We start from the raw sequence: 13591 nt of genomic DNA, 5'->3' as shown, positions 1-13591 counted from the left end.
ATTGTTGCTATTACTAGGGTATGTTATATTCCTAATTATTTTTCTCTGAATTTCTTTAAATTTTTGTGTTAAATTTCAGTGTCAGAATGAATTTTTGATAATTATTTTCACGTTCATATCTTTGTTATAGGAGGTGCTCTTACAAATACTTAACTTACACACTTATAAGCACATCATGAAAATTAACAATGATGACTGTGTCATTTAGATTTCCTGAGTATGGACTTTTTCATGCAAAAGAGAACAGAAATCAAAAGTCCTTTGAAAGGCATATAACATACATATTCATACTGCAAGGGTTTTTCCAGTAAATACTGCCTCAATATGTAGCTCAAAATTCAACAATGTCCCCCAAGCAGTTCTCATTTGATTTGTAAGTGAAATAAAGTCTGATTATTCTAACCTGACATTGCATTATGTTTTGGATATAGCTTGAGTGTGTCTTTCAGAGTTTCACATGCTGGACTTTGGGCTCTTAGTGTGGCAATATTGAGAGGGAAAGGTAAGAGCCTAGTCACACTTAACTGGGCCATTTCAGGCATCACATCTAGAAGTTATTTTAATTCTAAATAGTTATATTTAATTCTAAAACAGTTGTTTTAAATCTAGAGGGTCATCCCATAGCAGAACAAGCTATCAGAGAAAGAGAACATCATGCCCCCAAGTCTTTCTGGCATTGCGTCTTACCATAAAATATCCTGTCCCATATATTTCTCCAATAATATCAGTTACCATCACATGTGACATAGCCCCAAAGCCCCAAAGCTGCACATGTGTCAGTCTTCAGCCCCAAACCTATGAGCTAAATACTACTTTCTTCCTCATATAATACCACTATTAGACATTTCATTAAAGCAACAGAAAATCAATTAACAAGCCTATGACAAAGAGGTCAGACTCAAGACTGTCAGAGATATGTATTTATCTCTCAAGTCACTGCACCAGGGAATGCCAAATCAGGAAGGTTTTCTTTTTTTAAAGACAAAAATGGTCATAAATACAACAAAGAACAATGCAATATACCAATGGACCCCTATCACATAGTTGTCAAGCAAGGCATCCTTAAACAAGATCCACAGAGCATTTTAGGAGTCCATTTCTAAGAAGAGAAAAGTGAGTACTCTAAGAGGAAACCTTCCTTCACCTGCTTCTTTTGCTTTGTTTAACACAAAACAAAGCAGAATAAACACATTAAAACTCTAATCTGAACTTGACACAACGGATTTGAAGGTTCTAACAAAAGATATTAGAAGTCTCCTAGCCTCCTAGAGCCCTGCTATCGCCCTCTCACACTTTAACCTTTAATCTTGGGTCTTTCCTTCCCTGGGGTGAACTGTCACCTTGAACAGCTTAGCTGATCCTGAACAGTGTGGCAGTTTAATTCTCCCTTCTAGCTTTGCCCCAGACTACCTACCTCATGAGTACTTTTCTCTGTGTTGAATTTTCTGAGTAGAAATATTGAGGAGGATAGGTTTCTTTCCCTTATCTAACACACACACACACACACACACACACACACACACACAGCTCAATAGCTATCTCACACACAAATGTTCACGTCTCAGACTAACACGTAACAAACAAGAGGACAGGGGCTGGAATGATGGTTCAGGGGTTCAGAGTGAACAGTGCTCTTCCAGGGGACCCAGCTCCCATATCAGGCAGCTCATCATGTTTATTTTTGCTTGTTATTCCAGCTCCAAGGAATCCAGAACCTTTTCTGGCCTCTACAGGCACCTGCACACACATGGCAGAGACACAGGCACATGAATAAAGATAAAAATACGAGCTGGAGAGATGGGTCAGCAGTTGAGAGCACGTATTGCTCTTGTAGAGGATCAGGTTCCATTCCCAGCATGCACATGGAAGTTCACAACCATCTCTAATGTTGGTACCAGGGGATACAATGCCCTCTTCTGGTTACTGAGGGTATCATGTATGCATGTGGTACACATACAAACAGGCAAAGCACTGATACATAAAGTAAAATTTAAAAAAAATTTAAAAAATTTAAAAATAAACAAAAACAAATCTTTTAAAAGATGTAAAATAAACAAAACAAACAACAACAACAAAAAAACCAAAACAACCCTCCCCCCCCCAAAAAAAACCCAAACCATAGGGCCTGAGGAGGCCAAACTTGGAGACAGCTCAAAATGAACCCTTTGGGATTCCTCCACCACTGGAGACTTGGTGTAGATGAGAAACCAGAGAAATGAAGGGTGGTACTAACCACCAAAGAGAATCATCATTTATATGCTACAAGTGAAAGCCAACACAGACTGAGCTACAAGTTTTCATGGTAATCACCCTACCAAGAACATGCTCTCTTGCAAAACTTGTGCCCAAAATAGTCCCTGTGTTTGCCAAGAGGTCATCTCTCATTACACTCTTACCAGCATCACAAAATAAAACACAGCCATGTGCCACCATAAATAATGTTTTGGTTAATATCAGACCACAGAGAGGTTAATGCTCTCATCTTTGTACTGTGTCCCAGTGTACAGGAGGAAGCTCTACCACCCAGACTCTTGAAATTACCTGACAAGAGATTTAGAGTATATGCCTGTTGAGAACATGTAACCACTGCATGAGAACTCAAATATCCTCATGACTAAGGAGCAGGTGGTTTGATTAGATACACTGTTTAATATAGCACTAAAAGTATGACTTTACATTCAACTTTTAAACTTTCATTTCCAGTGCCAAACTTTTAATCTACTTCCTCTCCCACCCTTCCTGTGCCAGCTTGTCAACAGCAGTCACAGAAGCATAAACAACAGTGTAGTAGTTTGGATAAGAATGGCCCCTGCAGACTCATAGACTTGAATACTTGGTCGAAAGTTTGGTGGAACTGTTTGGGAGGGATTAAGACATGTGGCCTTGTTGGAAGAAGTATGTCAATGGGCCTGAACTCTGAGGTTTCAAAAGGCCACACATTTCCATTTAGTTCTCTCCTTCCTCCTCCCCCCTCTCTGCATTATACTTGTGGATCAGAATGTAAGGTCTCAGCTCCTGCTCCAGTGTCATGTTTCCTGCTCTGACAGCCATAGACTCTGAACTTTAAGCCCCAATAAACATTTTCTTGTATAAATTACTTTGGTTGTGGTGTCTCTTTGTAGCAATAGAAAAACAACTATAATAAATGAGCAGTCAGACCAATACAGCAAATTGGGGGGGGGGGCAATCTGATTTTACATCTAGAAAAACAAAAGTTATCCAGGAATCTCTGCTGCCAAGTCCCTGCTTTCTGGAGTGTCATGCTTTCAGGTCCAGAGATACGGGCAGGATGCAGACACCAGACTTCCCATCAATATAAATTTCTCCCACTGACATCCAAATCCAAGGAATATCAGTGATTACATGAGCAAGCATACATCACAACTGCATTTGCTGTGAAAAGAGATTAGTTTCAGGAATGTTCTGAAATTCCCGAGAGCCAGAAGCTACACATGTCCTCATGCCAAAGGGTTAGATGGATGTGGCATTCCTCTACAAGGAAATACTACATGTCAAAGAAAAAGGAATGGTGTAATACGTTACTGAACTTCAGAACATGCCAAGACAGAAGCCAGTTCTAATAGAGCACATGGCTCTAATCCTTGAGTATCTGAGCTAAGGAAATCTACAGAGACAAGAGGTACAGCTGCCTGTGGCTAGAATGGCTACATAGAGGACCATTAACTGACACGAAGAAGATGATGTAAACTGATCCTATAAAGATGGTAACAAAATGTTCTAAATACACAAAACCAGTCACTTTACACTTAGCTGCTGACTTTCATGGGATGCACATGTGTTTCAATAAAAAAAGGCTGTTTTTAAAAGGGAAGAGGGAATGCAGCATGATGGTGGCCCAAGCCGTGAATTCCAACTTAGGAGGCAGAGGCAGGAAGATCTCTGTGTGTTTGAGGCCGGCCTGGTCTACAAAGTGAGGCTCTGTTTTAAAGAAAGAAAGAAAGAAAGAAAGAGAGAGAGAGAGAGAGAGAGAGAGAGAGAGAGAGAGAGAGAGAGAGAAAGAGAGAAAGAGAGAAAGAAAGAGTGTGTGGGGGGGAGGCAATAACATTTCTTGGTCCCTTTAAGGCTGAACAGTAAGACTACACTTGATTCTTCTAATGATTTTTTATTTTAATGGAGCCAGGGGCTCATGCTTCTAACCCCAGTGCTCAGTCCATGACAGAAATTCTGCCTTGAGTTCAAAGTTTCTCTGGGCTACAAAGTGAAAAATCTTACCCTCCCCTCTTTCAGTTTCCAAACACTATATATATATATCTGGGGGGGGGGAGGCAAACAAATACCCTGACCCCCCAAATCACTAAGAAAACCGAGGCTTGAATTTTAACAGGAATTCTATATGTTTAGGGAAAAATCTATTAACTAAACTATGTAAGTTAAGGAGACGAAATATAGGTCAGTCAAACCTCAGTAAAAAACTGACTATAATGTTCTCAACAGAAGGCATCAGTTAAAGCTGTATTACACACACACACACACACACACACACACACACACACACACACACTGCAGTGTTCCCAACAGCTGTTAGACCCTAGTGTCTGTCCATCCCATAATCATCACATCAAAACATGTCTGAAGATTTATAAAGAGCTGACAGGAAGACCTCAGGGCCAGCTCCTAACTGGAGGGTCACCACCTGTTCAGGCTATCCTTTGAAAGAGCCACATTTTAGGAGCAGAATTTCCGAGCCAGGGTCCCACACCAGGCCAATTACTAGGGGTCAGTGTTGTCTGAGACAGATGCCTGGATATCTTAGGGAGTCACAGGTTGCAGGTCCCTGGAGCGCAGATGCATCAAGGGACATTGCTGGGCGCAGAATGTCACCCACCGCCTGCCTGGCAGGCATGGCACAGCGCGGGGCTCACTATACTAAGAACTTTCCCGGGACAAAAACCTACAGCTGCCAACGTCCCCCAGAAACCCCGTGCGAAGAAGGTTCGCGCGCCTGCTTAGCACCGGCCTGCGGTCCTACCTTCCTGCTCCACTATCTCCATCAGGTTGGGATCGCCCATCTTTGCCAGCTCGTTGTAAGCACTGATGAGCGAGACACAGGGGCCAGCGGACCGCTGTGACAGGCGGCGAGATGACTTGGGGCAGAGGCTGAATCGGATGGTCTGCCTCCTGCTTTTCTGCTCCTGTTCCAGTAACAAGCTGGAGCTCTCCTTCATCAAGGTGCCGGAAGGTTGCGAGTCCAGACCCAGAGTCACCTGAGGCCCCAGAGACACTCGAGGCACTAGGGACACCCGAGGAGCCTGGGGAGAGAGAGGAGTAAAGGACTGGCGATGAGGTTGGGCGGAGCGAGTCACTAGGGACGGGCGAGGCGCCGCGGGCGGGCGAGGTGTCATGGATGGGCGATGAGCCACAGAGGAGGTGCCTTGAGCCGAAGACTCACGCAGACTCTCCATGCGGTACTTGCCCTGACTCTTGCGGCGGCCCAGTAGACCAGCAGTTAAGCTCTTCCGCTTCAGTATTCTTGAACGATAGTGCTGCTCTGTCCCCTCCATGTAGGGCTCTAAGTACTGCTCCTGGTCCTGGCTAGGCTGGCCTGAATCCATTCCTTGATCCTGCTGCCAGTCCAGTTGCTCCTCCAGGTCGTACTGGCGATACTTCCATTTCTTCTTTGCCCTTTCTGGTGCAGTGCCCTCAAAGACCTCCTTCTCACTGATCTCTCCGGACAACCCAGATTCCTCCCCAGTTTCAGACTCCTGGATTTGCACTGTTATCCCCACTGATTCTCTTCTCTCTTCCTGGGTTTCCTCCTGGTCCTCTTCAGACACTCTTTCAATATCCACATTCCTGAAGATGCTAAGCCTCGCCACCCTTCTTGCCCTCTCTGGGACATTTGATAAGAGTACATCCCGGGAGACTCCAGGCTCCTCCACGCTCCTTGGGGCCTCAGGGGCTCTCACCACAGATAAATTTTCTGGAACTCCTGGCTCTTCTACCCTATCAGCATTCCTAGGGACCCCCGGCCTGGTGGGTGCCTGGGAGTCTCTAGGCTCCCTTCCCTCTTGACTCCCCAGCTCCATACCTAACAGGCTTAGAGCTTCCCGTTTCAACTAGCCCACCCACTCAAGGAAGGTACCCACGGTTCACCATCTCCTTTTTCTCACATCCCCTCTGGTAGGCAGCCTTAGCCTACTAGTAAGTCTAGTTCCACTGGATTGCCTGGCCCTCCACTGAAAGCGAAGCCAGCTAGGACAAAACCTTCTTCCCAGTTGGGAGTTATTTTCTGTCCGGTGAGAATAAAATCCACTTCCCTTAAAGCATCGCTTTCCCTTTAAGGCCTGAGCGTGACGTGGGTCTTCTCCAGGATTCCAGAAGACTCTTGGCTTGTCTTGAATGTTGGTTAACTTTAATGGATACTTCTAGGATGGTGAATCAGGGGCGTTTCTACAATGGGGAGATCAGACACCATGGCCCAAATTAAGAGTCAGTCTCTGTTCCTTCAGAGTTGAAAAGTATGGGCTAGTTACATGTGTACTCATGATGCATGCGATGGTGGAAACGGAAATACCCTGTAATTGTGAATGGGTAAGAAAACGTCTTTTACACTCGATGAGAATAGTACCTTTTAGAGTATGCGGGGAGCACTCCATGAGTATGCTGGGAAGAAGGCTAGAAATAACCCACATCGCCTTGAGCCTCCCTCTACCTCTTAACTTGAAAACCAAGCAGAGGAATCCCAGGAAATTTAGCCTGTTGTGGCTTGAAATTTCAGGCTTTAAGGAGACAGTTGTTGCTAACCAAATTATATTTAGTCCCTTTTGCCAAATTCTTCTTTGTAAAAATGGTCTCTTACAGAGAACAGGAGCTCACCTGATGACTTAATTGTATATGCACTTGACATGTATATGCACATGACTCTAATCCAGACTTGTCCTAAGACAGTCATTTTCAAAGAGAGTGAAGAGAGAAGCTTTAACACTAATGCAGTCTGCTTCTATCATGAACTCATCTGTATCTACTTCATTGATGCCAGATACCTCTAGCAGCTCAATCTCAGAGCTGGGGCTGCATACCCTGACTTGCATGGGTTGGGAGGGCATTTAGCCAATAAGAACAAAGATGATGGTTCCTGTCAGAGTATGCTCCCTATGCAATTATTGCAGACAGCCGTTTGCTATTTCCCAGCACAACAAGCATAGGACACCATGTTGAAAAGTCAGTCACCAGTCAGTGGATTCTCTCTAGTGTTTTGCCTCTCCTCTTTCTTCAAGGAGTCTGCTTAATAACCTAACAAGATAGTCATCACCAGAGAGCAGAGAACACAGTGTAAAATCCCCCCAAATCCTGACTGTTGGTATTTTATCTAAACTAGTGTTAATAGCAGCAGAATGTTGTGAATTTGGGAAAATAAATAAACGGGTAAAAAAAAAAAAAAAAAAAAAAAAACCCAGAGAATAGGGACAAAAAGTTCTGGGGAGCTCTGGTTTCTTATGTCCTCCTAAATCAGTGCCCTACCTGGAGGCTGGACATGAGGATGAGACTGCAACTCCACTCCAGTCCGAATCCCTCAGGTGAACAGCTTTAGAACTGGATAAACCTCTGAATTTTTCTTTTTGTTTTTCTTTTTTTTTCTTTGTATTATTGGATATTTCATTTACATTTCAGATGTTATCCCCTTTCCCCATTTCTCCCCCACACCAGAAATCTTCTATCCTGTCCCCCCTCCTCCTGCTTCTGTGAAGATGTGCCCCAACCTACATACCCACTCCCACCTCCCCGCCCTGGAATTCTCCCACACTGGGGCATCCAGCCTTCATGGGACCAAGGACTTCCTCTCCCACTTATGCCCGACAAGGCCATCCTCCCCTACATATACAGCTGGAGCCATGAGTCCCTCCATATGTGATCCCAGGCTGGTGGTTTAGACCCTGGAAGTTCTGGTTGTTTAGTATTGTTCTCTCCATGGGGCTGCAAACCCCTTCAGCTCCTTCAGTCTTCTAACTTCTTCACTGGGAACCCCATGATCAGTTCAATGGTTAGCTGTGAGGATCCGCCTCTGTGTATGTCAGACTCTGGCAGACCTCTAAGGAGACAGCTATATCAGGTTCCTGTCAGCATGCACTTCCTGGCATCCACATCATCGGCTGCCTTTGGTGACTGCACACGGGATGGCTACCCAGGTGGAGCAGTCTCCAAATGGCCCCTCCTTCAGTTTCTGTCCCACACTTTGTCTCCATATTTTCTCTCTTGAGTATTTTGTTACTCCTAAGAAGGACTGCAGCACCCACACTTTGATCTTCCTTCTTCATGAGCTTCATGTAGACCTCTAGATTTTTCAAATTGAAACTGGGTAATGTCGATTTTCCATTTTTAGCCCACCTCCTAAACAATTATAGTATTACCTTCACAGAGAAAAAAGTAATACGGTAGCCTGGGTGACTGTTGAGGCCCACATTCTGCCTCAACACTTTGCCTCAACACTTTTGGGGCTAAGTGCTCTGGTCAAGAGAGAGTGTGGCTCTTGGGGCAAGAGACGCAAAGAATGGAGACAAGACAGGGTGTGATTCAGTCTCTTCTATTTTCTCAAGTCTCTCTCTTATTGAAGGGAATTCTGAGGTATTTATATACACAAGCAGGAGAACACAGGTGAAAACATTTTACCACGTGCACCATACAGCTGAGGTCACTAAACAGCAAAACAAGCTATGTGGGATAAACAATATATTTATCAGAGTGTGCTTCAGCTGTTGTAGGCTTTTGACAACCAAGTCTTTCATCAGGGTATATGGTTCCAGATGGCTGCAAAGTTGATCTAGCCGCTTTCTACTAAAGTCGGCTCCCAACAGGTGACAGCTTGAAGACCACTATAGAGAAGCTACTTCTCTGGTTGGAATGCAGACCTGACATTCCAAGCTACCCAGAAACATAAGAGTTGATCCAGTTGGGTCTGCTAATCACTTGCCTAAGCAACCACTTTACAGGGAGGCTGGTTCATTGTAAGCCAAGCTTAAGATCTAGGAGGTATAACTATCCCTGTGGTGAAGCAATGCATTCATCTTTTCCAGGAAGCCCTCAAGTGCCTTCCGTGTTTGGAGCTGCAGTCATGCTAATGATTAACCCCCTCTGCTTTTCTAATTTTTTCTAACTATTTTTATCTTTTTCCCTTGTTTGAATACTTTGCCAAAGCCTCAGCATGCATGCTCAGACACCATGGGCTCTCTCAGTCTTTGCCTATGAGGTTACTTCCACTCTCTAATCCCCCTTTCACCACAGGACTGTTTATAAATGTCACAGATTTCTCTCTTCCTCTTCTTCATCTTCCTCTGTTAGACATGAGATAAGATATTCCCATGACTGATTAAAGTATTTAGAAGTATACAAGGGCCTGGCCAGATGACTGCCCCTCTACCTCCTCACCCCACCCCTCCTCACCTAAGTTGGAGATGCAGAGAGCAGCCCCTCACTGATTTTTGAGTTCCTTTCAGTGGGGAAGAATTAAGGTTGAAAAAAATAGTTGAGATAATTGGCCATTAGCACCTGGACAGAGAAGAGTGGGGAACTCAGGCTCAAAGCTCCCTGTGGGATAAATAACTGCAAGAGTACATCTTATGGAAGGGAAGTCATCACAGGTGTTCAAAATATATATCATGGGGTTACAAGTTCAGCAGAGCTTAAAAAAACATGCTTGGCACGATACATTAGGTTTAGGAGACAGAAACTTATTTGGATTCACACCCCCTTCCAGAAGCTACCAGGATTTACAGTTTGCATGCGATGGGGTTTTCTTTTTACAACACTAATAAAATTGTCCAAAACAAAAAAACAAAACAAAACAAAAACAAAACCCAAACCAACTGGCCAAACAAACAAACATCAGAGTTTTGATGACCTTTGCAAACATAATTCTAAAGACTCGTTGAACTATATAGATAATTACCAAATTTAACAAATTTGACTGATTTTGACCCACTCTACACCAGTTTCATATGATTATATTTAACTACTGGACAATGGTGAGGCCCGAGGAACCAAAGGAAGAAGAAGGCTTCTTTTTTTTTTCTTTTTCTTTTCTTGTTGTGGCTAGAGTTTAACTGGACTCTGCCATTGAATAGCTTTAAGAATATCCTTATTGAGATGGAAATCTCACCATGCCTCAGTTTCTTCAGCTCTTCCTCAGTGAGCATGATACTCTTTCTAAGGAGGAGGTAAAGAGGGTTAGGTGAAGTTAAAACTCTAAAGTCCTCAGCATATCCCACTCCTCAGCATATCAGAATTCCACTCTAGTGGAGGTCGAGGTATTAAAAGTTCCTGGTAGACAGACAGACAGACAGACAGACAGACAGACAGAGACAGGGAGAGGGACCATAACTAGATAAAGATGTGGAACCCCCCAAATGGCTGGCTTCTACCCAGCCCTCATAACCCGAGACAAAAGCTTAGCAGCTCAAAACACAGGCCTTCTGCCCTTTTTCTGAACTGGCTCAGCAAGTTCAAGGCCTGATCAGGAGATATATGTTAAGTAATTGTGGGTTAATCAGCCATTCTGTCTTTTTTCAAGCTGACCAACCCTAAATTAGGGGAGGAAGAGCCTTCAAAGACTTAAAAACAAACAAACAAACAACAACAACAAAACAAACCCTAGACCTCAGGAAGAAGCTTCCTCTTGCATCTTTCCTCTGATCTATGCAGGGGTAGGGTGGCGGGCAGTCTTTTTCTCTGTGAGCCTGCTGCATCCTCATTCCCAATAAAAACATTTCTTCAAATGCTGATTCTGTCTGCTCCTGTTTGCTGTGTTTGTCTACAGCACTACCTGTTGGGCTCAAGACCCCTGCCTTTAAATTCTTTAGCTGAAGGAGAGCAAAACTGATCAACACCTCTAGATAGTAACCCAATCAAAGACCTCCACACCTCCTTTGCAAATCTGTACATCAGACAGAATGGCTGTCATGAGTATCTCTAGGAAGCACAGTTTAAAGGTTTTTGCTATATCACTTAACCCTTCCATAACCGTGTGAAATATGAGAAAGGCATTATTATTAATGTTGTTCCCGTTTTATAGATAGGATGCTTAAAAATGGCTCAGAGATATGCTTATAGAAACCATAATCTACTATAGTGGGAGTAAATTTGGCTTGTATAAAGATGCTCAGACTATCAGACCATAGGAGAAGAGATAAGGAATGATGGTAGGAAGGTGGGGGGAGCAAGGAAAGGTGGAGAGAGAAAGGGCGGGAGAACTTGCTACAGGTGTTTGAACTTGTCATGGTTAATGCATTTTTCTAAGTGCAAGAGTGCCCTTCAGGTGCCAAAACAAGTTCAGACACCTCTGTGTGCCAAGTCTTTATTTGATATGGTAGTGGGGGTGTTTATCTCTGAGACTTTGAAAATATGAAAATTATTCTTGCTTAGTTGTTTAGAATAAAAGAAGGGCAATAGTCTACAAATATATGCCCTGTGCCTCTCCCTCCTTTCTTAGCTTAAATACCTGTAGGGGAGGGTAAGGGCTTCACCTGTCACCCAGCTATCCCTTCTCTACCTTTACAAGAGAATGCTTGTAGCCTAATCCTGTGAGGGTCACAGCTGCTTTAATTCCATATTTTGCATACTGTTTGGAAGAAAGTTAAAACACACAGCTTAACCTTAGGCTCCACCTCCTCAAGCCTAATTAACTACATAAGTTATTGAGAATTCTTCTACATAGGAAAATTGTCTCTTGCTTCTGATTCATTCATTCTATGATTTATTTGTTCCAGTGAATCATGGATATTTATCTTACTCATTGGGTTATGGATTTTTTTTTTTTTTTTTTTTTTTTTTTTTTTTTTTTTTTTTTTTTTTTTTTTTTTTTTGAGACAGGATTTCTCTGTATAGCCCTGGCTGTCCTGGAATTCACTCTGTAGACCAGGCTGGCCTTGAACTCAGAAATCCGCCTGCCTCTGCCAGACTAAGTGCTGGGATTAAAAGCATGAGCCAACACTGCCTGGAGTTATGGACATTTTTATTTTCAAAAAAAATCAAGGCTAATGAGATAACTCATCTGGTAAAGGTGCTTGCTGCCTGAGTTCGAGCCCTCAGAACCACAGAGGAAAAGGAAAGAACACACACACTGTGGTATGTGCACCTCCCCCCCCACACAGACATAGATACAAAATAAGTGAATAGATACTATTACAAAAGCTCTTAAAAGCTTTTAAGCATTGTAAAAAATGAAGGCAGGAAATGAAGACATTTCTATTTGGAGTCACATTAAAATACATTTATAAGCATATCGAGATCTTTAATTTAGCTTTCTTATTAAGCTACTTTAAAAAGCAAATATAACTCATAGCAAAAAAAAGTCCTTTTCAATAATATAACTACTCTGAAGTAAAATTAACCAGATGACTTTTTTTAATGATGTAAAAAAAATATATGCTTAAATAAAAGAAAATGTAGGCAGTATTCTTCAATAACCATGCTCTAAGAACAGAAAGGACCATGAAAAAATCCTGAGCTCTTGGTGTTGTGCCCTGTATGTGGTCTTGAGATTCTAAGGGAAGCTTGGGATGTAGGAACCAGAGTTTCCACTCTCAGTACAAGGATGGACATATAGGAAATGGGACGGTAGGGAGGATGCTCCAGTGTGGACTTGTAAGTTTGCAGTTTTTCAGAAGGAAGAAAAGTGCAAAATGATCAGGGACCATTTTTAGGTACTACAATGGAAGGAAGTACCCAAAGAAAGATTAAAGATCGATAAAATCTGAAATGTAAACATAATATCCAATAAAAATAAATAAATAAAAAAGAAATATTAAAGAGTGGCAGGGCATGTCAAGAGCACAGTGTGGATATCTGTAAGTAACTCCCCGGGGTCCAAAGCAGAGAATAGAGGCTCAAAGTAAGAAGTGACATTGGTGTACGTACAGCAGTCCATCCATCTATGACTTCTATGATCCAGTGCAACAAGCATATAAACTACAGGTTGTCAGCAAGTATATGATAAATAAGAGGGGAGAAAGATGAACACATGGCTTCCTTTTATATACAAGATCAAATTAACTCTACCATTACTTTATGTAATCAAGCTGTAAATAGATGCAATAGAATTATAAAATAGCCTTTTGTTCTTCAGTATTATGAAGTTTTAAGAAAATCTTTATAAGCATATTATATGTACATGTTATACAAATATAATTATAAAGGGTTATCTTTCTACTTTAATATAATGTTTTATTCTATAAGACATTCATATAATATGCTTTGTTTATATTCAACTCCAAATTTTCCCCCAAGTCCTCCCAGGTCCATTCTAACTTCACATCATTTTCCTTCTAAAAAGAAAACCAAACCAACAACAACAACAACAAAACTCCAAACAAACAAACAAACAAAAACTGAGACCAATTTGTTTTCTAAAGAAAAACAAGTATTTCTGCATTAACACTACACCATATTTTTTATTTCCATTTTATTATAAACCTGATCCAATGCTACATAAAATCAATGCTATAAATCTGTATTTGTCTGATATTGTATTTCATGGCTTCTAGTAATAACAATAATTTTCAATATATAGTCTGGATATTAGTGGTTTAGGAGCATCTATGATTTGCTATTGATGTGTTCTTCATTTCTCTATTGTGAT

General features: G+C 42.1%; 1 protein-coding gene across 4 annotated transcripts in view; it reads right to left on the bottom strand.

Moving 5' to 3' along the window:
- The window catches only part of Ano5 (anoctamin 5), an 85156-nt gene extending 79718 nt beyond the window's left edge, over positions 1-5438 (bottom strand). For all 4 annotated transcript variants that reach the window (XM_076935004.1, XM_076935021.1, XM_076935010.1 and 1 more), the window contains exon 1: positions 4991-5438. In XM_076935004.1, coding sequence (XP_076791119.1) covers positions 4991-5423 — 433 coding nt within the window. In that variant the 5' untranslated portion in view covers positions 5424-5438. The remainder of the gene's footprint in view (positions 1-4990) is intronic.
- Between the last annotated feature and the right edge of the window lie 8153 nt (positions 5439-13591).

Source organism: Arvicanthis niloticus, chromosome 1, assembly GCF_011762505.2.
Source record: "Arvicanthis niloticus isolate mArvNil1 chromosome 1, mArvNil1.pat.X, whole genome shotgun sequence".
NCBI classification, from domain to species: domain Eukaryota; kingdom Metazoa; phylum Chordata; class Mammalia; order Rodentia; family Muridae; genus Arvicanthis; species Arvicanthis niloticus.
This window is presented reverse-complemented; position numbering and strand designations above follow the sequence as displayed.